We start from the raw sequence: 26,307 nt of genomic DNA, 5'->3' as shown, positions 1-26,307 counted from the left end.
TGAGTCTCTTTGAGTCTGCGACCCTCAGTCTGCTGCCCCAGCACACGACAGCAAACAGAATGGACTAGAGACCATAGATTAATAGAACTGATGGCACTTCCTGATCAGCACTTAAATGGCACTATGGGGCGTGCTTCTCACTGTCATGTGACCACGGATTGTTCCATTATGATTGATTGTATATTGTATTTCTTGAGTGTGTGTTTGTATATGAAAGTTAACATCCGTATGGAAGTCGGTATGTGCCAATTCCTGGAGTTATTATTTATTGATTATTCGGGAATGAGTTGTTCATAATGTGTCAAGTATTACCTTAAAACCCCTGTAATTAATAATTGGTTTGCCCAGGGGAGGGGCTAATGGGTATTTGAGGGGAGCTCTGGTCAATTAGAGGAGAGAGTGCTTTTGAGTGAGTGATAGCATGGGTAGCTCATGGTACCAGAGTAAGTGTTACAACTATTTTGTTTTTGTATGTATTTTGGCCTGCACTAAGTATTTTTCACGTTTGCTGCTGTTTGTGGAATGGTGTAAATAAAATAGATCACTACACTGAAGTTTTTCTGGCTGAGCCACCATTTTCCCCATTTTTAAAACAAACCCGTGACACAAGAACAAACGGTAGCTTCCACTGACCTGTTCACATGTTGCTGTCATTGCCCCGATATCTTTACTTCTCCATTTTTTTCAAGTACATCTTTTGTTTTTTTTGCTTTTTAATGTGGAAATCTGTTATTCTCTCCCATCTATCTTTTTGACTCTAAAGAATGACGCTTTCCAAAGGAGAAACAAACCTGAGGTCTCAAATGCAGATTATGCTGATTTGGACATCAATGAACGGGACAACCCTCCACAAGTCAAAAAATACCGCCAGGGCCTTCAGAACCTAAAGCCTTTTGCCTGCTCCTCAACAGAGTTAGTGTTTTTTAATGACATTGTTAGTCTGTTTGGATGCAATTAATAAATAGGCTTAAATGGATAATACACTATGGATGATAGCCTGATAATAGCTGTTGTTTTAATCTAAATGCCATTATGGCTGCTATACCCATAGCAGAGCTATTGGATGATGTTTCCTTGTCTAGTTCCCACCCAGTTGACAATGCAGGATTCCTGTCTTTTACAACCTTTGCCTGGATGACTCCTATGATGTGGGCCATATTCAGGAAAAGGATGGACATGACGACAATCAACCTGTCACCTTTTGACAAAGCTGACAGCAATGGAGAAAGGTTTGAATTTATTCTGGCTGATTCAGGGGTGCAATACTTCTCAAACAACATTTGACAGTATGGGACTCATTGATAGCTGACAATTCTAGTTGCTGAAATTCTTGTCTGGAAATGGAATCGTGGTTAGGGAAACAATTACAAACGTTGAATATCTGTAGTGCATTTCATGAGAGTGTTTGCTAACCCTAACCTTGACCTTTGTAATGATTTATCAAGGCTGAGAGCGTTGACTCTGATTTTATGTTGTACAGGCTCTTCCGACTCTGGAAGGAAGAAGTGGCAAAGGTTGGCTTGGAGAAGGCCTCTTTGGTTCGAGCAATAATTCAATTTCAAAGAACCAGGTTGATTGTATCTGTCTTCATTGGTATCATCGGCATGGTTGCTGCGTTCCTTGGCCCGGTAATTTTCGACAGCTATTAATGGTTTCCTCTGATGTTTGCCAAATAATAGAGCAATTCCTCTATTCTGCCAAAGAAGATGTTAAGAAAAAACATGAAATTAAACAGTTTGTGCAGCAGAATCAAAATCTCTGCAGGCACAGAGATTCAAAATTACGGTAATTGAAAAATCTTTTTTTCAATAATTTACAGAGCATACATGTACTGATAGAAAGCTTAGTTTGGAGGTTACAGAAAATACTTTAGCTTAACATTCCTACAAATAAAAAATATTTTTGATAAAATACGGGTGCATTTGTGGGATATTGTCTTTAGTATTGTCACGATAAAATGTCAAAGTAATGTGTTTTAAATGTTGCTAGGGTCTGTAAATTCTCCTTTGCTGTAAGTAACTCAAAGTAACCTTCGGGATCTTATGAAGCTCTTCTCCCCCTGATATAATGGATTTGTCTTATTAATATATGATATATGTTTAAGAAAAACATATTTTTTATTCGCATTTTCTGCATGTAAACATCCATTTAAGGTTAAATGACTAATCCTTTCAATCTATCCCAATTTTCTTATCACTACATTTACAAAAATAATGGTGTTGTCATTTTATACAGTTGATGTAAATGTATCCTCTATTTAAGTAAAATAATAATAATAATAATTGTACCTCCACTTGAATAAATGTGTTTTAAGAAGATATTTGTTGGATTAAAATATATATATGTCTCACTTACATGGGAGCATCACCTAACAACACTGTTCCATATGCAAACACCTTATATTTTTATCTGTCTTCTCAGGCTATTCTGGTTCGTAAAATCCTAGCATATGCTGAACACCCGGAGCAGTCCACAATACTGTATGGCGTTGGCCTGGCTTTTGGCTTGTTTACCACAGAGTTTTGCAAAGCCTTCTTCATATCTTTATTGTGTGCACTGGACCTGCGCACTGCAGTCAGGTTAAAGGGTGCCTTCTCTTCAGTGGCCTTTCAGAAAGTGATCTCTCTGCGGGTGCAAACCGGCATTTCAATGGGCGAGGTAACTAACCTATAAGAGTCAAAGCTTATTTGATGTAATTTACCCACATTTCTCCTGTAGTTTTTTTTTTCTTTGTCAAATTTTTGCCCATTAGAATCGCTGAGTTCAAAATGAAAGGATAAATGTATTTTGATGGACCTGTATATATCAGACTATCAACAGGATTAATCAGAATTATGGATTGCCATGAAAATTGGGAGGATGGATCATTGGGCCCGGCCATTAAATTTCAGTGTGCATTGATAAAGGGCTAAGTTTCTTACATTTTCTTAAAAATAGTAACATAGAGAGACAGATATAACATTTTCTTTAATTTATACGGTAGTTAAATAATAACATCCTGATAATAATATCCTGGGTTTAGGTATTTACTGTATCTGTGCGTATAGTCTGGTGCAGATTCAATTAAAAACCTGGATTAAACCTGAACTATATTTAAATATATTGCTATAGGAGTAGTTTGCCCTGCAAGTACTCCTTACAGGTTTATGAGTTCGACTTTGAATAATACGTGACTGATTTAAAGTTCAGTGGAGGTGTGTGCTTTAATCAGTGCTTTTGACACAGTAGAATGTTGAAAATGTTATTGCTTTTGAAATATATTCTTATTTAGAATTTTACACAGACAACATGTTTAAAAAACACTCACACACACATTTTCTGTGTGTGTGAGTGTGCGTGACTTGTTCTCGCCTTCTTTGAAAAACTTGTCTTGAATGTTTCATTTGAAACTAAAACCTATTTGTGTGATGTGATCCACCATGTGTGTAACAAAGAAGAGAGAACAGAAACAAGGTGATAAAGACAAATCGTAACACTAATTAGAAATGGGATGGTTTGTGTGATTATTATTATTATTATTATTATTAGAAATGAAGCAGCGGAATTCTCCAATTCTGACTAACGTTCCATCTTGCTGATGTCAATAACTGCATTTCTTTCACTCTCTTCCTTCCAGATGATAAATGTTTTGAGCAATGATGGCCACAAGTTATTTGAGGCTGTAGTGTTTGCGAGCTTTCTGCTCTCTGCACCAGTCCTGTTTTTTGTGTGTATCATTTATGCCTGCTTCGTTCTGGGCTCCACTGCACTGACAGGAGTCTTCATCTACCTCATCTTCATTCCTGTGCAGGTTTGTTTGTGTGTGTCTGTCTGCTTGTCTGTCTGTGATTATATTTTCCTGCAGTTTGTTTGGATACTCCTGGGTTATTCTTTAAAAAGTTCCACGTTACATATATGGATATTTTCCTTAACAAATTCTGCCAGAAGGATAGACCACAATGCTGCTTGTTTTCCATTGTCACTCACATTATTTTATTGTTTGTTTTCTGCTCTCAGTTTTATTTAGCCATGGTCATTAACAAGTTCAAATGGAAAGCCATGGTGTTAACTGACAGCCGTGTTCGAACAATGAATGAGATTCTGAGCAGCATCAAACTTATCAAGATGTACGCCTGGGAAGATTCTTTTGAGGAGAAGATTGCAGGTATGATTTAGGCAGCCTCATGCTTTATTACATTCAGATAAGTTTCTAATAGAAGCATTATTTGTACTCTCACTTTTGTGGTAAACACAAAAACAATCATGCAATATACATTCAGAATTGATTGATATTGTAAAATTGAATCAACAGTAGTTTGCTGTGACATGTTGTGAACTACAATACAATTTGCGAGAAATAATCCATGATTTCAACACTTAAAGATGATAACAGGAATGCACAGTAAACATAACTGTAATCAGCAGTGCATCATGGGAATGAGAGAAAAGTGTGAGAGCTAAAATTTGGAAACAAATAGACATCCTACAACCAGCTCAGCTTGTTCAATAATAATTCACTAATGAAGTTTGCATGTGCCGAGACACATAGCAGCCTGCAACAGTCCCTTATATAATTTCCCTATGGGAATATAATTTCCAGATGGGATTATTAAAGTATTCTGATTCTGATTAAACTAGACACCATATTTCTGTGTTATACTAATTAAACATTGCTGGTTCAATGTCTCTTATTCAGAAAAACTAAATTATCAGAGTAACCGACCAAATATTGATATTTTTATCGTGTGTTATGTATTATTGTATTATTGTAATATTTTCAATTCAATTGATAATAGAAAAGTATTTTAGTGATTTTATAGTGTGGTGTGAATGAAAAGGGTGTCCATCTGTACTTTTATGTATTTTTTTTAGCATATTTCTCCAGTGTGCCCTTTCCTCCAGAAGTTCATGTTTTCTTTGTCTGGTGCCTCATGCAAAGATTAATATCTTACAATTGTGAACATTTCAAGATCTGTCTCACTGTTTAGAGTTTATTTGTATGAATTAGTGCGAGCATAAGTAGGTGTGTCTGTCTTTCTGTGTGGCCCTGCGATGAACTGGTGACTTTTCCAGAGTGTACCATGCCTCTCAACCGCAGTTTGCTGGGATAGGGTCCATCTTAACCCGTAACCCAGATTTGGTTAAGCAGCTGAAGACGAGATGATTATGATCGTCTCGTCTCCAAGAAGATGAATGAGTGAATATATACATATAGTCTGTGCTTTTAAGCAAGCAACTATCGATCTATTATAATTGCATTGTCATGATCTAAAACGTGTTTGCACTGTGTATCGACGATCAATAGATTTACCTGAAATACTAATACCATAGAGCACCGTCTCCAAAACCCTGATTTTTGTCTTTCTTGTAGATATAAGGAAACATGAGATGAGAGAAATGGAAATGGTCAGTTACATGCAGAATATGAATGTTAGCATCACCAGCATCATCCCCGTACTTGCCACAGTTGCCACCTTCCTAGTACACACACTGTTAAAGTTTGATCTCAACACGACTGATGTGAGTACCAACGCAGTCCATTGAATACACTTCAATGGATTTGACAACTTGCTCACAGTCGATATGAATATCAAACTTAAACTTTAGAACTAATCAGTATTGCGGCGGTGTTCTTTGTGATTACCAGGCCTTTACCACCATCGCCATCTTCAATGCTATACGGTTCTGCTTGGCTCTAATGCCCTTGTCTGTGAAGGCCATGGCTGAAGCTGCTGTATCAATAAAAAGGCTGAGGGTAAACTGCTCAGAGCTCTAGATGCAGCGATCATTAGATTTAGCACTGTTGTGGATTTCAGCTGCAGTCACAAGCTGTTTCAAAAAATATGGAAAACAATGTGTTTAAGATGAAATATTTTCTGTGGCTGTGTTTAGAAATTATTGCTAATCCAGAATCCAGAATCCTACCTGAGACAGGATAAAGACAGTGACTTAGCCATTGTCATGGAAAATGCAACATTTTCCTGGACCAAACCAGAGAGTATGCTGGACTCCCCACCCAGCTTAGCCAATGGGGTGGATGCGCAGGAAGTAGATGAAATGTCCCAAACTGAGAAGACTGCAACTCTGTCATCTCTGAGAAACATCTCATTCACACTGCCAAAGGTACGATTCCAGAATGATGTGGGAAAATGTGTTTTTGAGACTGTGGTAAAGTTAAAGTTACTCTGTGTGTTATTTCCTGATCAAGGGCTGCTTGCTTGGTGTCTGTGGGAACGTGGGGAGTGGAAAGACATCATTGATATCCAGCATTTTGGAGCAGGTTAACTCTATTCAGTCTCTTTTACCATCTTATACATGTGGCATTCTTATTGCCTTTGAATGTTTTGTATTTAATTGTCCACTACTCTCATCTTACTCAAAATGATAATCCTCACTTTTCTTTACCAAGCAGGATATATTTTCACCCCTGGTGTTTTTATATATTTTTATGCTGTTTAAGTACTTTATTGATTGCCATTCAATTTGAAATTGATATAGATAGCTCTAGAAGTGCTAGAGTGTCATTCTGTTTTACATTTAACTGCTTGTGTGTGACACACTGTGATCTATTTTATAGATGTACCTTCTGCAGGGCTCCCTTACAACTAATGGGACATTCGCTTACGTTTCCCAGCAAGCCTGGATATTCCATGGAACTGTCCAGGAAAACATCCTAATGGAGCAACCCTTTGACCAGGACAGGTAATTATGAATGAACTCTGACACCTTTGTTTTCTGTACTCTACAGATTAATTTGCATATGGAAACAATAGGTGCCATATTTAAAAACAGGGCAGGTTATGTGATGTTTTACTGTATAAACAAGGGTTAAGGTTAGTGTTAGTTGACTGTTCATACAAGGCATGAGTCATATTTTCTGTGATCATGTCACATGACAAACGACGCATCAAACGTTCCTCTTATCCTTGTGAGTTTGCATCTGGCACGGTTATCAAACAAGGGCAAAAGCCATTGTGTTATCTAACAGAGCTATCACTGGGAAATCCTGTTTGTCTGCCTAATTAGCAAGCGGTGCAGCTGCTTAACAATGAACAGTATTTTGACGAGTCACTTCAGGTCAATGAATCAATGTAGGCATGTTGCGAGCATGGTGCCTGAAGTAAATGAAGAATTATGAAAATGTAAGATTAATTATACTCAAACAGGAGGAGAAGGACAATTTATTTAAACAGGTCAAGAAGGACAACAAGGATAGCGCCACCATGGCGAGACTGCTCTCGGAGATCAGGGACTTGTGCACTAACTACGCACATAGATTTAATAAGATATTAAGTATGAAATGTAAGAAATTTTATGCTCAGAATTGTCAAAATATCCTGTCTTTTTTTCATTCATATTAATCTGAAATGGTACATTCCAATTTTGTTGTTTCTTCCCATAAAATAATCTGCATAAAATATTATGTTTTTAAAATGACCTTTTAAGATTTGAAGCTTCAGATAATATATTGTTTTGATTTACTTCACAGATATGACAGAGTTCTCGGTGTCTGCAGCCTCAGACCTGACCTTAAAATACTCCCATATGGTGATAAAACTGAGGTAGGGCCTCTACTGATGACTCCGCCGCACTGCACCCATCAAAGTCGTGTCACAACCGCCACCCGAAAACTGCAATTAAATCAGGCATTTACAATCCTCGGAGTTGACTCACCACCAGGTGATGATCGGTTGACATCTCCGTCCATCTCTTCGCCCGAGTGTCCAAGACATGCGGCCGCAAGTTCGCCGATACGACTATAAAATAGATCATCAAACTGCAACTTACTGTGTCCTGGTGCCAAGTGCACATATGGACACCCTTATCACGCCCCTCCAGGTCTCACTGTCATTGCCAACATGAGCATTGAAGTCCCCCAATAGAATGAGGGAATCCCCAGAAGGAGCACACTCAAGAACGAATGAAAGAGAAAGTGTCCTTTTTAGCACCTGGATTCTCGTAGTGTTTGGATGTGGTCAGAACCATACAGACCTGAATGTGGAGGGGGGGGGGTTGCTGACCAACAGGGTGGCAATAGTGGTGAAAAAGCTGTTAAAACTATTTGGTCTGGAGTGAACCACTTGAATTAATGCAGAAATTATTGGTTTTTGTTTGGAGTCTATTGCTGAAGCCTAATTGTTTTAGGGCTTCCCACAGTTTTTGTGGGTTGCTTTTGTTTGCCTCAATGTTCTCATTTAAGAAATAAATTTTGGCATTTTTGATCCTTTTGTTAACCACATTGCGTAGTTTCATAGTTCTGCAGTTGATTGTGGTGTGACATTGAACTGCAGGTCTATGAATTCTACGAGTGCAGAAGATCATATTGTGATCACTTAAATTGCACTCCCCACTGCTTGATTCTAGATTTGCCCCATGCCAGGATTAGATCTATGATGTTTCAAGAAGTGGGGTTTACCCTTGTAAATTGCTGAATCAGCTGGGTAAAGTTATGCAAATTACAGAAGCTGCTGAAGGCTTTGAAAGTGGGAGTGTCTTTCCGAAGGACATTTGTATTACAATCTCCTATCAGAATGACCTCAGAGCTTCCTAAGCCTGCTTCCTAAGCCATGCTTCTCCAATAAATTATAAAATGAGGTTGCAGCTGTTGTTTTCAGGCGTTGCGTCGTGACGAAAAACTCTGGAGTAATAATCCACGTTCCCGAGGCCTCTGCTCGATGTGACCTCGCCTGCGTTACCAGGCTGAGGAGAGAGGCCCGCACCGTCACTATCAAACAAAAGAGAAAAAGTAACTTTAAAAACCCTCATTATAATAATTCGAATCCCATTTCCAATCATTTAGTATTTGCATTGCTAGACATTTCAGAAAGTAAAAATGGCATTTTATAATACAGAATCTGGAGCCAGTGTTTTTGTAGTTTTCTGCTGTTTTGTTGGCAGATTGGAGAGCGAGGGCTGAATCTATCAGGGGGGCAGAAGCAGAGGATCAGCCTGGCCAGAGCTGTGTATTCCAATAAAGACATCTTCCTCCTTGATGATCCACTATCTGCTGTCGATGCTCATGTAGGAAAACACATTTTCGAGGAATGTATAAAGAAGGAGCTGCAGGGAAAATCAATTATACTGGTTACACACCAGCTGCAGGTGAGAAGATGCACTTCATCAGAAAACATCTTTTCCTCAGCAACTTTTCACTGAGCCTGAAACCTTTTATGAAATGCGTAAACTCATAAGGTTCTCATAATGATAGACATAATTTAAAATGAATTTTAGAACAAATGATATTGTATGGTGGAATTGTCCAAAGTAAAGTAAACCACAGCACAAAGTAATGTCGGGCTGCTACAAATGTTTTTCTTCACACCTCTGGCCACGAGGCTGGGATGGTTTCATTGATGAGGTCGTCCTAATGTGTGTCAGTATCTGGAGTTCTGTGATGGCATTTTGGTCCTGGAGGATGGAGAAGTGCTCGAGGATGGAGACCACAATGCCCTGATGGAAGCCAATGGACGCTACGCTCAGCTCATCAGCAACTACCAGCTGGAACAGTCAAAAGTAAAACAGCACTTACAGTTCAGACCTCGGATGTAGCCCTGCTATTCTCGCAATGTATATTATTTTATTTCCTTACTAGATGTAAATCCCTTTCACCTTTCTTGTTTTATAAGCACAAAAAACAAATAAATAGTTAGCTACTAATAATAATAGCTACTGTACCTACATTTTATTTGTAGAAACAGGACCATATATTCTGAAAAGGTAGTAAGTGGTTTATCATCAACTGCAGTAAAGGCTCAGCAGATGCTTTTATGCAGACTCATTGCTTTTGTTGATCTTTTACAGACTCAGGCAGAAGAAGATTCACCCCAAGCAAATGAAGAGCTGGAAGAGGTTGAGCTCGCAAATCCCACATTTGGTGGTGCAGTGAACCCAGGTATGGAAAGGCAAAAAAGCAACAGCAATTATTGTTTGGTAGTAATGATTTAAATCAGAATATATGCCATTATACATTATGCCTTGCTGTAGAAAAATACAATGTTAAATAATTCTTGCATTCTGTCTAATGTGAAGTAAGTGGCAAAGATGAATACCTAAAAGCAGTTACATAGTTTGTAAAACTACCCTTTGAACTTCCACCTTATCATGGTGTGGGAGTTTGAGTGCTCGAATGGTCCCAGGAGCGATGTTGTTGGGAGTTTTATGGTCTGGTCGGGTCTCCCATGGCAGTTAAAAACTCCAAGGAAGAGAAAAAAGATCAAGGACCGTGACATCGCCTTGTATGGCGGAATGAGGCAGCAGGCTGGTGTGGGCTTGCTTATAGCCCCACAGCAATACGCAAGTTTACCCCGGTGAACGAGAGGGTTGCTTCCCTGTACATTCAGGATGAGAACATGTGTGTCACTGTTGTTTTGGTTTACACGCCGAACAGCAATGCATACTCTTCTTGGAGTCCCTGGAGGGGTACTGGATAGTACTCTGACTGGGGACTGCATTTCTCTTCTGAGGGACTACAACGCTCATGTGTGCAGTAACAGAACGAGAAGGGGTGATTGGGATGAACGGCTTCCCCGATCTGAACGCAAGTGGTGTTCGGTTGTATACAAACAGAATAACTAGGTGGTCAAAGGGTGTGGCAGCAGTGCAGAAAGGTAGCAGACCAAATCTGATTGCCAGTAAACTGTATATTGCATGTTTTTAAACATTGGTATGGCTTTGTTGTAGCATTTGTCCATATACTGAGTGTGTTTTTTAATATATATATATTTTTTTAATTATTTTTATTTATTTATTTATTTATTATGTTTGTATTGTTTGTATTGTATGGTCTGGTAGACTGCTTAAACTGAATTGCCCCTTGGGATAAATAAAGTTGTCTGAATCTGAATCTGAATCTACATACTACTACTACATACAAAAATTCCTATCTTTATTGTCAATTTATTTACAGTTGTCTTTACTATGTGCACTTCCTTTCAGCATTTGACATGTCCGAAGAAAAGGATGATGGAACAATCCAAACAACAGACCAAAAATGTAAGTGTTTTTCTTTGTTTGTTTTTTTGTATGAATGAGATATTGGTGCAGGGTCACCCACTTCAGATGTATATCCAAATTCTTAAAGAAGGTTGGGCTCAGACAGTTTGATATAAAGAATCAGAATCAGAATACTTTAATAATCCCGGAGGGAAATTATATCAGCAACAGTGCTTTACTCAACAAAGTCAGAAATACAAATTATCAGTATACACAGGCCCAGTCCAGTTTATTGTCAATTATATTTCTGTCCTCCACTGAGTCCACATTGACCCCCTGGATCATTGGAGAATTTTTCCTCCTCCTGGGACTGCGATCTCCCCCTCCTGAACATTGAACAAAGGGGGGAGACAGCCGAGAGCACATCAAATTGTGTCATCCCGATGGCCGTACTGGAGAGAGAACTGGGTGCATATTCAATCAATGTAAACTCTGAGAAGCAGTATTCTGGGCTACCACACACCACAGGGTTGCTCCTAGGCTCTGGCTATCTTGCTTTGCCTACCCGCTGGTCATCACACCCCAGATCTGAAAGCCTTGAAAGTTCAAGCATGCGACGTGAACTGAGGACCTCAATCATAAACAATGTTTGAGGAGACTCCATGCAGTTCTCCCAGGCTGAGGGTAGTTTCTGATTGATTTGATCAAAGAATCCATCCCACAGCCACTGCCTGCACCTGGGACACACACAAGGGAGGGAGGGGGAAAACATCTGATAACTAGGGTAGTCACCTGCTTCTGTACCCTCCCAACAAGATATTTGTGTCAGGTGTGTCTGACTTTTTTGACATTCCATATGCTGAGCTTAGTGGTTGACCAATACGGTGGTTGCAATCTCTATGGCAGTGCCATTTTGATTTTGTATTTTTGTCTGCCGACCTTGGTTCCTTTTTGTGTAGTTGTGAATTTTTATTTTATTACTGACTATCAGCCCATCCCTCTTGAATTTTTTGGCTGAGTAGTTTTCGTTATTTCCTTATTAAATTAACTGTAGACTAATTATCTTGCCTCCGTCTCCGCATTTTGGGGTTCACACTTTTGGGATTCCAGAGTGGGATGTCACTGGCACTTTGACCTGAGCATTGGCAGGATGCCTACCGCTGCAATAAGCTTTTCAGCTTTAACATATTATACATCGCACATCAATGCCAGACAGAGGCATCTTGGACCAGGACATTTAAATATGGAGAAATGAACACATAACACCTCCCATAATTATCTCTCTAAACCTACCTCTTCCCAGCGAGCCAAACCCACATTGCCCCAGTGTTCTTTGAAGCACAAGTTTTAAGTCAATCAAGAGACCCCGGATGCTAGCTTTATTATCTTGATGGTTTTCAGATAATGGAGTTGGCATTTATGTAAATTTAGGTGCAATGGATGTCAAAGAGTTTTGTTTCCAACTGCACATCCTTATCAAGCCCGTCACTCAGAAATTCTATTATTCTAGTTCATAATTTTCTTTGCTTTCAGCTGCTGGTGATCATCAGCTGGTGAGGAAGGAGTCCTCTGAAGAAGGCGCCGTCTCCTGGAGAATCTATCACAGATACTGCCAGGCAGCAGGAGGTCTGATACAGACAGTCCACATGTATGAACTGGAATAAATGCATACAAATGACACATGGCCAAACCAGCTGTATTTGGTGTGACTGTTTTACTTCAGGGTACTTCATCATCTTCCTTGTTATGATTAACTTCATTCTGATGATTGGATCCACAGCCTTCAGCAACTGGTTTCTCAGTTTCTGGCTGGGGCAGGGTGATGGGGTGAGGAGCATATCTTCCCTTTCTCTCACATATACATTTACACACATTAAACTCCATGGTCACAGTATTTGTAATTATCAAATGTTTTTATTTTATTTTATTTTCCAGTTAAAAAATGCTACAAATCCGGGTAGCATCTTAGACAACCCACGCCTGAGATTTTACCAAATGATTTATGGTGTGGGGATTATTGCCACGGTGACACTTGCCATCATCAAATGCTTCTTTTATACTGGAATCACCTTGAGTGCCGCCTGCCATCTGCACAACATCATATTCAAGAAGGTAACATTTTATATACAGTGGAACCTCGGTTCTCGAACATAACTCATTCCGTTACACTGTTTGAAAACAGATTTGTTCGGAAACCGAAGCTATATTTCCTATAAGAAATAATGGAAACTAGGTTAATCTGTTCCTATGCACCAGATAAATACCCATTTGTATACCTACAATTATATTATTATGTAACTACGTGTATCTAAACAACAGATAACACATAAAAGTGTAAATAATACAAAAACAAAAGCATAATTAAAGTAATAATAATTTTTTCCGCTCAGATTATGTCCAGTCCTATGAGTTTCTTTGACACAACACCAGTTGGACGCATTCTCAACCGCTTTTCCAAAGATCAGGAGGAAGTGGACACTGTGCTTCCCCTCCATATGGACCCTTTCTTGAATTTTAGTCTCATGGTCATGTTTACCATTATCATTATCTCCAGTGTTTTCCCCCCCATGCTGGTTGTTGTGGCTATTTTGGGAGTCTTTTTCACCCTCATTCTTTTGTGAGTTTGATAGCCATTAATTGAATTATTTAATTATTAGTTGAATTGTGCAACATTCTCAGCCACATAACATGCTCTAATGCTCAAATTCTATTAGATTTGTCCTTTTCAAGTAAATATAATAGAGGTCCCAAACAGGAATTGTTGGAGAATGGGATCATAAAAATGTCATATGATTAATTTGCCAAGTGACATGAATGTAATTTGCAAGATTTAGATTGTCATACAATTCTTGCATTTATGAGTATTTTAGGACAAGCATTAATCTACAGGAATATAACAACATATTAAAGAAGTATACAGTACTGAATATTACCTGTGATTCCCCTGCAGTATATTCCAGAGGAGTATCCGTCAGATGAAGAGGATGGAGAACATCAGTCGTTCTCCCGTCATCTCTCTCAGCACCTCTACCCTGCAGGGCCTCAGCACCATCCATGCCTACAACATAAGAGACAGCCACATAGAAAAGTAAGATGCCAGCGATCCTCATGTTCATCAATTTTCTTTACTAACCTCATGTGCTTGCTGATGATGACAAACTATCTTCCTTCTGTTGTACATTTATGCAGAGGATGATCTTTCAGTTACAGTTTCTCACATTCTGTTCTTTATTGTAGATACTTTTATTATCTGCAGTATGTGAGTAAACACCATCCTTTTTCATGTTGTAGATTCAAGACACTGAATGACATCAACTCCAACCAGTACTTATTGTTTCAGTCTGGAACACGTTGGCTATCCTTCTGGCTCGACTTTATGGCTGCAGTTATAGGTTTGGTGGTGTCTCTGTTTGTAGTACTCAGCGATAATGAAGTCATCAATCCAGCTTCGAAAGGCCTGGCCATGTCCTACACCATACAGGTAAACAAAGCAGATGGATGAACATGAGTTTATTTTTAGAAAGAGGAGACCTCCAACATGTGTTTATACACCTGTTTGTTGCCTAGTTGACGGGCATGCTTCAGTATGTAGTGAGGCAATCTACCGAGGTGGAGGCCAGGTTCAACTCGGTGGAGCGGCTGCTGGAATACATCACAGTGAGAACTCTACTCTTCTTTGCCTCAGAAAAATAGCAGAGGTTCTCTGGCTGCTACCACCGATATATCCACCCACATTGGTCCTCCTACAAATGCTGCTGTGTTTTTGTTTGACCACTCACTCACACAAGATCTTAATTATTGTGTCCAGGGTTGTAAGTCTGAGGCCCCCAGACACATACCGGTAGCTGATGCTCAAATCCCAGAGGACTGGCCAAAGAGTGGAGCCATTACCTTCCAGGGCTATAGCATGAGGTACAGGGAGAATTCACCCATTGTCCTGAATGAGCTGAATTTCCACATCCAAGCTGGAGAGAAACTGGGAATCGTGGGAAGAACAGGCTCTGGTAAGGCAGTTTACAAAAATGTCAAGTTAATTTAGATATCAAAATGATTGCAGGGCCGAGATGATGGTTCTCCTTGAAGCACAGTACCGGTACGTATTACTCTGGGAGACTCCTGATTACAGGAGCCGTAATGCTCCGACAATCCATCAAGCAGTGCGGCTTCGTAGCTCACCAAAGTCGTACTAAAACATTTTGACCGATTTTTGAGCGCCGTGTACCACATAAAATTGGTTTGAGGTCAGTAAGCAAAACCAGAATTAATAGAGAAGGCGTACCGTGTTATAAGGCGCATCGTTGATTTTTTAGAAAATGAAAGGATTTTAAGTGCGCCTTATGGTCCCAAAAATACGGTAGGTCACGGAAGCGATTGGCAGTCCTGTGAGTCTTCACGCCATGTTCTGTTTTAGAAAGAGACAGTCAGGTGAAAGGGAACATGGAGATGGGGAGAGGAATCAATGGCTTTTTCTAATATAGTAATACCTTGACATACGAGCATAATTCGTTCCAGGACTGAGCTCGTGACTTAAATCACTCGGATGTCAAATACTTCTTCCTCTCAATTAGAATTCCTTTGCTAAATATAATTAATCTATCCTTTCTTACAGGCTATGTATCCCAGTCTTTTAAAACAGCAGTCAAAAAACCAACAATGGATCCCGGTGTATTAGCTAATTATAGTCCAATTTCCAACCTTCCATTTCTGCCTAAGATTTTAGAGAAAGCAGTTTCCAGTCAGCTGTATGTGAATTCTTACAAGGCAAGAAGTTATTTGAGGTTTCTCAGTCAGGTTTCAGAGCTCATCATAGCACAGAGACAGCATTAATTAAAGTCACAAATGACCTTTTAATAGCATCTTATAACGGACTTATCGTCGTGCTTATTTTAATAGATCTCAGTGCAGCCTTTGACACAATAGTTTATCATGAGTCGCGTGCCATATTACATAATAAACATAAATGCAGCACAGTCAGCCGATTATCATGTATCATGATTATTGAGTTTGAGTTTATTTAAACAGGGACAATACATATTCATGAACATTTACACGTAAATATGTAAGATTATAGCCAATGGCTAATTTCCATCTTTAGTCCCTTTTACATCAACAACATTAAACAACAAAATCAATAAAACAACAGTCATAACAAACAGAACAGTTCTACTAAATAGTACAAAATAATAATGAGGATGATGACATTATCAGAAAATCTGCGGATGGTAGCCCAACAATTAGCCAAAGGTAAACAAATATATAAGTTTTGGCATGGGTGTGGGTACAATGTTGCTCTTCCAATAGCCATGCTTTAAATTGTTCGGAAAAAGAGGTCAGAGTCGGGAGTTCACGTATCGTGGTTGGGATAGAATTCCAAGTGTGAGAAGCACAAACAGAAAAAGTGGCTCGACCAAAGGCACTTTTTCTAAATGGAATGACACAGACACCTCTAGAGCCTGTTCTTGTTGATGTGTTTGAGTTTATTTTGACACATTCTTGTAACGGAGGAGGTGCTCTGCCATGGAAGATTTTATAAATCAAGATTGCATCGATGTGTTTAACAGTGTTGTCCCAGCTTAATCGCCCATGTTTCTTTAATATATGACAGTGATGATACCTATTTGGCTTTTTATCTAACACTTTTAGAGATTGTTTATAAACAGCTTCAATCGGTTGTGGAGTCGTTTTACAGGCCGATGCCCAACTTGTTACACAGTATGACGTGTGTGACATGATCATAGTGTCATTATCATTATATATCATTATCATGTACTCATATGCATTATACAAATCTTAGCAACCTTATTTTGTTGACAGCCATGACAATATTGTGCTAATAGTAACCCTACCTTTGTAAACCATTCTGGCCATTTGTGTGTTTGTAGGGAAATCCTCATTAGGAGTGGCTCTGTTCCGGTTGGTGGAGCCGGCAGCAGGAACCATCCTAATAGACGGAGTTGAGATTATGTCCATTGGACTGACGGATCTCCGTAGCAAGTTGTCTATCATCCCCCAGGACCCTGTGCTTTTCATTGGAACTGTCCGGTGAATAATGTCTCATCTTTATGTATCCATGTACTGTTTTAATTGGTTTGTTTGTCACATATTTAAGCTACTGTGATATTGCTGTGTGTGTTTGCCAATAGATACAACCTGGACCCTTTCAGTAACTACACCGATGAGGAGATTTGGGAGGCACTGGACAAGACATACATGAAGGACTCAGTACGTTAATGTTAACAGTACTGTACATTTACAGTCTGAGGAAGTATTTGGTCATTTATATAAACCAAATTAGCATCTGCTACTTTTTATACATACATTTCCCAAGAACTGTGAATTTGTGCTCAATTCAGCTCAAGCCTTGGAGTCACAGTGACAAAGTGTGGAATTCAATGAGGTTATTTCTTTGCCAGCATACGTCTGCTTTACTGTTAGAATGACATAAAAAGGAATTTTGATGAGATTTGTATGAGCGATGGAATTGGGATGGAAGTAATTGTATCCCATCTTTAGATATACAGCAGGGGTCGGCAACCTAAGACACGTGTGTCATGACTGGCACGCGAGGGCATTTATTTTGGCATGCATAGAATATTAAGAGGCAAAACAAATATTGTAGATTATTAGATTGAACACCTCGCTAGAAATAGAGCACTGTCAGAGAGCAGACAGAGAGAATCCAAAAGCACGACAGGAGAAGGGAATCCAGAAATGTAACTTTAATGTTCAAGCACAGGTGGACAGTCCACACCAGCAGATCAGGATAGGGGCAGGGAGATAGATAAGTTCCAGGAAACAGGCAGAGTTCACAAAACAAGTAATCAGACCAATCAGGAAGACAAATCCAAGCTTCGTCTCCATCGTCCTCGTGAGTTTTCTCTTTCACTGTCATCCTTACCATTTTCTTTCTTTGGACACATTACTTATAACTAATATTCACAAATACAGCGAAAATTACTGAACGGGTGAAGCAGGCTTGGAGCGCTCGCATCTCAAATTCACGCTTGCATCTCAATGCAAAATATTCCTTGCAGTCAGGCTCATATCTCGGAACGCTCGTGTGTTGAGGTATTACTGTATTATATATATCATTGCATTGCAAGATGCATTCTTGATTCTACCTTCATGGATAATACTGTAGCTACAGTGCTTGACAAAAATGACTAATAAAAATTAGATTTCCAAGATATTCCACACATCAGTTCATGTGTCCAAGTTTCAATTTAAATATGTTTACCTTGCAAAACTAAAGATGATACCGGTCCAGATGTGAGAGGTAGGATTTTTTTTTATGGTTAAGGAATCATATAATAAGGGTTAAACTATTATGGGACGATTGCTCTTAGGAGTAATTATATAATTTATGCTGCTGAGGATATTAAGTGTTATGTTATATGACAGCGTTCAGGGTAATTTGTTGCCATGGTGCTTATAGTAGCAGCAGCTCCTTTTTTCATGGCCTAAGAGAGTCATTTAAACATTATTTTAAATTATAATATTCAGTGGTGTCTGAAGTATTGCCAGCTTTTAACCCTTTATAGGGCACTTATTAAAATATTTAGAAATCCAACCGTAGTGTTCTTGGAGGACTTTATTTCTGTTATAACATTTTTCACTGTAGAAAATCAAATCGCCAAAAATAGTCACTTTCCGAATAAATGGTGAATACAAATTGCAAAATCTGTGAACGAGCTGACCTGGCTGTATTTTGATGATCTAGAAGAGATCCTGGATTTTGGATCACTTTGAAAAAAGCATTGACAATGCAGTCAATAGAGCTTCTAATTTTATTCCTAAATACCTCAGTTGATTATTGACTGGTATTTATGGAATTTGACAGTCATGTAGGGTGGGGACCTCTATCTCACGACCGAATTCCATCCGGATCGGATCCAGATTGCGTTTGTGTTTTGGCCTACTGTGCATTTAATATTAGATATAGAGCGTTGACTTATAGCTGAGTCAATTCTGCATCGGAGCATGTAAACAGATTTGTTACTTCCATCAAGGAGTACAGTGGTACCTCTGCTTACGAATGTCTCTACATCCGAAAGTTTCAGGTTACGAAGTATCTGAATGGGAAAATATTGCCTCTCGTTACGAAGGCGTTTCTGGATACGAAGTCAAAAATAGCTGCTCGTAGCTGCTCTGCCATTGGCTATCGCCTAAAATCTGCCTGGCAACCCGTTGCGTATGGGTGTATCCCAGCATGCTATTCGTGTCCCCCTCGTGTCACCCGGAAAAAGTGTTGACAAGTCGGGCTATTGCTCATTATGATGACGTCTGCCTCGCACATTTCCGACGGATTGTCAAAAGCCGGCAAAAGCAGACGTCATTGGATCAGTTTTTCAAGAAACGCGAGGCAGAAAACACCGCAAAGGACCAGTAAACAAAGAGGACAAAAAGTAACAGCTAACAGGTAGATTAATATTTCAAAAAAATATCATAATGTAGCGTCCGTCGGACGCTGGAATAAGCACACGACGGGTAACTCTCCCTAACTCCCGCAGCTCTCCCGTTCTCCTCCTCCTCCTCGCGGCACCCCCACACAGACACACCGCCCCTCCTCCCTGGATGCCTTTGCGGACTCTCTGCAGCGTAGGAATAATGAACACTCCTAAAACATGAACCGTTACAATACTTTTGCGGGGCTTGGAACGGATTAGTGCATTTACATTCAAAATGCGTCTCTACTTACGAAGTTTTCACGTTACGAAGCTACTCCCAGAACGGATTAAATTCGTAAGTAGAGGTACCACTGTATATGTTTTTGTCAGCATCTGTTTGTCTGTTAGCGAGATTACAGAAAAGGTCTGGGTTTTTTTGCATTCCTCAGATCTCCAGACTGGACGGGCAACTAGATGCTCCGGTGTTTGAAAATGGTGAAAACTTCTCTGTAGGAGAGAGACAACTGATTTGTATGGCTAGAGCACTGCTCCGCAACTCCAAGGTTTGTACAGGTGTCTGTCCCCTCTGAATTATTTGGTTTGTATAGGTACTTTGCTGCTGCTGAACATGCCTGTCTTGCAACACAAACTCAAATTCCATGTAATTTTTATTCATTTAGTTCCATATCTCACATAATTTCTCCTTTCGACTCTGCACCATCTCAAACCATGTATCTCTCTAACGATTTTTTCTTTGATTCTGCTGTCATCACTTCAAAATTGAAGTCTTTACCAGTATACAGCATATGACCATTTCCAATGATTTAGGGGGAAAATGCATGCAGTTAAAATAGATTTATTTGATTATCATTAACGGGACTGATTTGAGCTGAAAAATAACTTAATGAATTGTTTAAAATGAGGACCTTTTATGCTCTCAAACTTAATGACTGCTGGGATAGGCTCCGGTAGATCCCGCAATCTGGTTTTCACATGAAGCGGTTAAGATAATGAAGAATTTTGAACTAACTCTGTGAAGGTGAAAAATAATCCTCAGTCATCAGTCTTTATGAATTCTTCCCCTTTCCTGCTGTCATCTGCACAAACTCTCTCTCCTGTGGTGCAACAGATTATTCTTTTAGATGAGGCAACGGCATCCATTGATGCGGAGACAGACACCTTGATCCAAAGCACCATCAAAGAAGCCTTCCAGGGCTGCACCGTGCTCACCATCGCCCATCGCATCAACACTGTGATAAACTCAGACCGCATTCTGGTCATGGACAGTGGAGAGGTAACAAACAGAATCACTATTTATTTTTTATCCTGAAGCCAGACTTACAATACATGTTCTCCCTGACAGGTGGCAGAGGTGGACAGTCCAGACGTGCTGAGACAAAGACCAGATTCTCACTTCTATTCACTCCTTGCTGCTGCTAACACTATGAACACCTGAGCCACTGAAGCCCAGTGACACGCCAGCTCCTCAGCACTAATAGCAAGAGGGACACTAGTTACCTCCGCCGAGGCGAGGTGGAGGTTATGTAATCGTCGGAGTCTGTCTGTGTGTCTGTCCGTTAATTTGCCTTTAAACTATGTTACCAGGAACAGATGATTAAATTCTGGTGATGATCCAGAAGAGATCGCGGATTCTGGCTCAGTTTGAAATATTAACATTGTAGTCAATAGAGCTTCAAAATCTGTTCTTCAATATTTTGGTTGATTATTATGGAATTTGAAACAGTCTTGTAGGGTTGTGTTAGAGCTTTCCTCAACTCTCCCCGGTTCTTTGATCCCATTCATATGTGTGTACTCAATGAAGAGAATGTTGGTCAAGTTTATACATTTATATAAACGATAAATCAGGTACAAGTTGGTGAGGAAACTCAGCGCTGAGGTTAGGCCATGTTCCTTGTGTCTGTCCCAGGGCCCAATCCAAACAATGTCTTCTTGCCGTCTCCTTTTAACACATTCGTTTCAGTCCCTCCCCTAAGGGTGGGGCTTCCCCCCAGCCTATCTGAAACCCCTGTGTATCAGTTTACAATGTGATGTCTCATATGTGACTTAATGTATATACTTAATCAGTATAGTCCATTTATCTAAATGTTGTGCAATCCTATTGTTCTGTCGGCATGCAATTATGTTGTGGAATTCCATCTAATGTGGAAATTCCCTACAGTTGGGACCTCTATCTCACCACCAAATTTCATTCAAATCGGATCTACAATGACGTTTTAACAATGAAAAATCCCATTTACGGATTAAAAAATCTGTTTAAAATACACATTAAGTCCAATTCACTTTTACTTTTCATGGTTGGTGTGTAAAGATACCAAGAACAATTTATAACCTTTTGGTGATGATCCAGATCACCATATGGATGAGCTGCTCGGCAGAGGTCTGCACTCTCTAAGCGCTTTTCTAGTTATTGTATTGATTTACACAACCAATCTTGTTTTGCATCTTGTGTAGCTGAGAGGTGGGGTTTCATGCAAGAATATCGCTGATAATGATAAATAATGATGTCTTTATTGCTCTTTTTGTTTACTGATAATACTGAAATAGACTTACTGGAAAAAAATAGTGCTTATGTCCTATTGTTTAGACACTATTTAAAGCATTATTTATAGATTGTTATGTCTTTGTCTGCTGCCACTTTGCAGCCATGCTGATCGATGCCTTTGTCCAGAAATACAAAGGGAAATGTCCTATATGATATGAGACAAATAAGCAAAACACGTTTTAATATCTAGCATGGGTCGTTGATGAATGATTAGTTACTTGCACTTATTTACAAACGGCAAGTGTTGCACTAACCCAGGGGTGTATAAAGTGTGCCATGGAGGGCCGAGACACTGCAGGTTTTCCTTCAAGCCGGTCACTAAAGCAAGTGATTTTAATTAGCAACACCTCCTTCAATTTGGGAGAAGGAGATCATTAGTGAGATCAGCTGCTGGAGAGATGGTTGGAAAGAAAACCTGGAGTGCCTCGGCCCTCCATGACACGGTTAGGACACCTCTGCACCTTTTCTTGACTGACCGAACAACCCCCATTCATTCAGTGAATGGAGTGACGGTAACCAGTACTGCTTTTCTTGGGGGGGGCTTAGTATATTTTTGATTGGGGGGTGGGAGTGGGCACTGGGCAGGTCTTAAGGCTTCAAAGAAGCAAGTTGGAAAAAGTTGGAATAATAACAATAAATCATGCTTTTTATCCTCCTCATGACCTCTCGATAGCCCAGATATTGAATGACAACCTGAAACGCGCATCGAAGAATTACATACTACAATTACACTGGCATAGGTTTACAAAATGTGTACTCTTTTTAATAGCATTGTATTCAGCTGTGAGCTGTCGCAGAAAACAATGTTTCATTTTAAACATGAGCAATAAAATCGACTTTTTTTTTGCCACAAATACAAGGCAACAATGGAACAATCCGTGGTCACATGACAGTGAGAAGCACGCCCCATAGTGCCATTTAAGTGCTGATCAGGAAGTGCCATCAGTTCTATTAATCTATGGTCTCTAGTCCATTCTGTTTGCTGTCGTGTGCTGGGGCAGCAGACTGAGGGTCGCAGACTCAAAGAGACTCAATAAAGTGTTTATTTAGCAATTGTGAAATTCATTTATGAGATTGGTATTTCAGCTTGAATGTCAGAGTATTTTAATATTTTCATTCTATTCTACATTCACACTTAGATGGAAAAATATTTATCATAATTTGTGGTGTAACTGAGAAATAAAATTAAGAAATGAAGTCTAAAGCATACTGCTCATACTCATTGAAATACTTTAAAAATCAACGATCATCTCATCTACAGGCGCTTTTCCGCTTTGCAGGTCACGGGTCTACTGGAGCCTGACCTCGCTTGCTATGGGCGAGAGGTAGGGTACAACTCGGACGCAATGCCAGCGCATCTCAGGGCCACAGAGACACTCATACACTACAGACTATTTGGACCTAAATTGCATGTTTTTGGTGGTTGGAGCAAACCCACATGGACATGGGGAGAACAAACGAACTCTGCACAAACAGAATTCGAATACAGCACCTTTTGCTGTGAGGCGACAGCACTGCCCACTACGCCAGCGATCCGCAACCTTTTTCCTGCCACGGACCGGTTTCATGCCGGACAATTTGTTCACGGATCGGTAATGAAATAAAAAAAAGAGGACTGTAATCTCACCAATCAACGTTATATAATGACTTGCAATAACTATTAAACAAGTATTACATTAGTCGTGGTCTCAATAATTGCTTCTGTCCTTCACGTTCACGTTTGTTTCTTTCATAAATTCCACATTCTTGTCTTTTAATCCAGAGTTCTTGGTCTCTGTGCCAAAGCGGTTTTGAACCCTTCATTGCCTCATTAACGAAGCTAATCAGCTGTTGTAGATAAACCCGTGTTTTAAGTCTGACTCCTGGTTTGTCTGTTAAAATACATTTTCTTTTCTTCTTCCTCAGTTGGACTTTATACCCTTAGCCTCATTAACGAAGCTAATCAGCTGTTGTAGATAAACCCGTATTTTAAGTCTGACTCCTGGTTTGTCTGTTAAAATACATTTTCTTTTCTTCTTCCTCAGTTGGACTTTATACCCTTAGCAAAGAAGCTCTCCAAAGAGTGTTTTTTTGTTTGTTTTTATTAATTTTCGCTAGTTTAGGGCTGTATTGTAAGTAACGTATCACGTGACTAAGAAACTTCACAGGCGAATGTTAGGTTGGAGAAAAGCTGGTCGTTTTTCAAAATAAAACACCTTTTAGACGCTAATAATTGATCCAATGGAAATGTTATACATTTGTTATTCTGTGCGGCCCGGTAACAAAGCCTCACGGACCGGTACCGGGCCACGGACCGGTGGTTGGGGACCACTGCACTACGCCACTGTAAAAACATCTAATTACACTAAATAATCACTTACCTGATGAAGGATTACATTTCCATGGTAAAATAAATGTGGATAGCTCACATTTCTGTGCAAACTACAACATTCATCAACATTATTTAAAACTAGAAAAGCACTCGGCGAGCTCAAACCTCCGCCAAGCAGCTCATTCCCCTCCTAATTGCATTTACACCGTCCACATGGTGATCTGGATCATCACCAAAAAGTTCTAAATTGTTATTGGTATCTTAATACACCAACCATGAATCAGAGTTTGTGTATTTTTAACTGGTTTTTGAATCTGTCAATGGGGTTTTTAATGTGAAAATGTAATATTTTTTACTGACCTCATTTTGGATCAGATCCAGAAGAAGATTTTGCATGATAGTTCTGACCCCTTTATGACTGGTTTTTGGTGAGTGAATTAAATGCATATTTTACAAAATGTTTTTTTTATTTTTAAAGCCTCCATTACGTAAATGCCACCCCAAATAGGAGGCCATCGAGGTGCATGCTTTGATCTATCCTAGCTCACAAATTGAGAATGTGGGATATATACTGGAAGGGATTGGATAATTCTAATTCGTGAGCTGAAATCTACCGATAATGTGGTCCACCTGTTCAAGTCCTTTTGTATCTTCTGATTTATCCTCTCCTAGTTTGCTTTGTATAGTTTAGACAGTCCTTTTGTGATTGTGACCCTCAAATAATAATTTTTGTTATGTGTCCAGTTACATTAAAATAATTATTGAATCTCTCTTGTCAGAGTGCAGTTAAATGTTTTTTTTCTTTTCTATTTTCTTCTCTCTTTCTAACTTAAGGTTGCTTCCCTGTCTCCAAGTTGGTACACTGTAATTATTAATAATTGTAATAATAATAACTTAATTATTTGTTATTTGTTATTGTTCATCACTGATCTGATCATTTTTAACTGCCAAATGTTCTACGGTCAGGACAGTCGTGTTGTTTATTGCCCTGTTGTCTCACAGCAAGTAGGTTCCTTACTTTTTTTCTAACTTGTCTGCATTTGTGCTCAAAACTGACAACATACATGATGTCAGTCATTGTTCCAGTTTCATGCATTTTATTTGGCAGCCTAGCCTATTATATTTTATTAAGCTGTATTTCCTACTTTGCGCCATCCAGGGCTGTGCCACACCACGGTGAAACATGCAACTAACAAGACAGACAGACAAAAAGTGAGGAATAGACAGTTTTCTGAGGAGAAAGTGCAGTAGATCATGAATTCTAAAGACATATAGACAGGTGAAATGTGATGAGATGTTAATCTACCATGGGATGCAATGCTAGAGAGAGTATTGCCTCAGCATGGTCACGAGTTCTAAAGAGCATGGACATTCATGTGAAACATGTAATTATATGTACCTGGTGATCTATTTCCAGTTAGCATGTGGGTGTGATGATAGTGTTGGTTTTGTCTTTGTTCTAAAGAGCACATGCCGTGCTCTTTAGAACTTGTTACCATGCAGAAACAATAGACCTCTCTGTCATCTTAAACTTTGTCACGTCAAGAGGTGGCCATCTGCTCTCTTGTGCCATTTAAAATAACGCCCTTGATGTAGTGATGCGTGTGATGTAGTTGGCCAGCAGTCTCCTTAGAGGTGAGTTTGGCATCAATATAACATTCAAATATTATTCATGGAAATATTGTAGGGGAAATGCAAACATATATACACAAACATGTTAGGTAATATAGAGGCTAAATTTAAAGTGATCCCTGACAGTTTTGAGAAATAAATGTAAAGAGCTCCACCTCTGCCCTGAAATAGACTCCGGCAACTTCCATGCCCTGCTGAAGCCGAGATAGCGTTGGAAAATGAATATCAGCTGTTGAAGAGGTATGAATTGTATTCATAAATTTTTTTGTGTACTGCTATTTTGACAGTGTATCACCAATGAGTTATTGTTGCCGGAAGTCAGAATCTGTGAATATATTTCCAACTTTACCAAACTGCAAAAGTTTTTATATTCTATGATTGTATAGGCAATTAACCAAAAGAATGAAATAAAAATAATTAAGATCGCTAAAATGAAGATTCACCTGAAAGACTTCTACCAGTCATATTTTCTGACAATAGAGCAGAAAATCTCATGAAAACCC

General features: G+C 39.3%; 1 protein-coding gene across 1 annotated transcript; it reads left to right on the top strand.

The window, feature by feature from the left end:
* Positions 1-432: 432 nt before the first annotated feature.
* LOC137914324 (ATP-binding cassette sub-family C member 12-like) lies at positions 433-20,754 on the top strand. The gene is made up of 30 exons (XM_068757929.1): positions 433-443; positions 781-912; positions 1,083-1,229; positions 1,481-1,628; positions 2,422-2,658; positions 3,617-3,790; positions 3,997-4,144; positions 5,351-5,499; positions 5,627-5,734; positions 5,872-6,102; positions 6,188-6,259; positions 6,557-6,681; positions 7,469-7,541; positions 8,878-9,081; positions 9,358-9,492; positions 9,781-9,871; positions 10,915-10,971; positions 12,445-12,537; positions 12,635-12,738; positions 12,847-13,023; positions 13,302-13,528; positions 13,862-13,999; positions 14,203-14,392; positions 14,479-14,568; positions 14,720-14,915; positions 16,794-16,953; positions 17,055-17,133; positions 19,748-19,861; positions 20,428-20,592; positions 20,662-20,754. Exons 1-30 carry the CDS (start codon positions 433-435, stop codon positions 20,752-20,754), a joined length of 4,068 nt encoding a protein of 1,355 aa, XP_068614030.1.
* The last annotated feature ends 5,553 nt before the right edge of the window (positions 20,755-26,307 follow it).

This window comes from Brachionichthys hirsutus, unplaced genomic scaffold (genome assembly GCF_040956055.1).
Source record: "Brachionichthys hirsutus isolate HB-005 unplaced genomic scaffold, CSIRO-AGI_Bhir_v1 contig_209, whole genome shotgun sequence".
NCBI lineage: Eukaryota > Metazoa > Chordata > Actinopteri > Lophiiformes > Brachionichthyidae > Brachionichthys > Brachionichthys hirsutus.
This window is presented reverse-complemented; position numbering and strand designations above follow the sequence as displayed.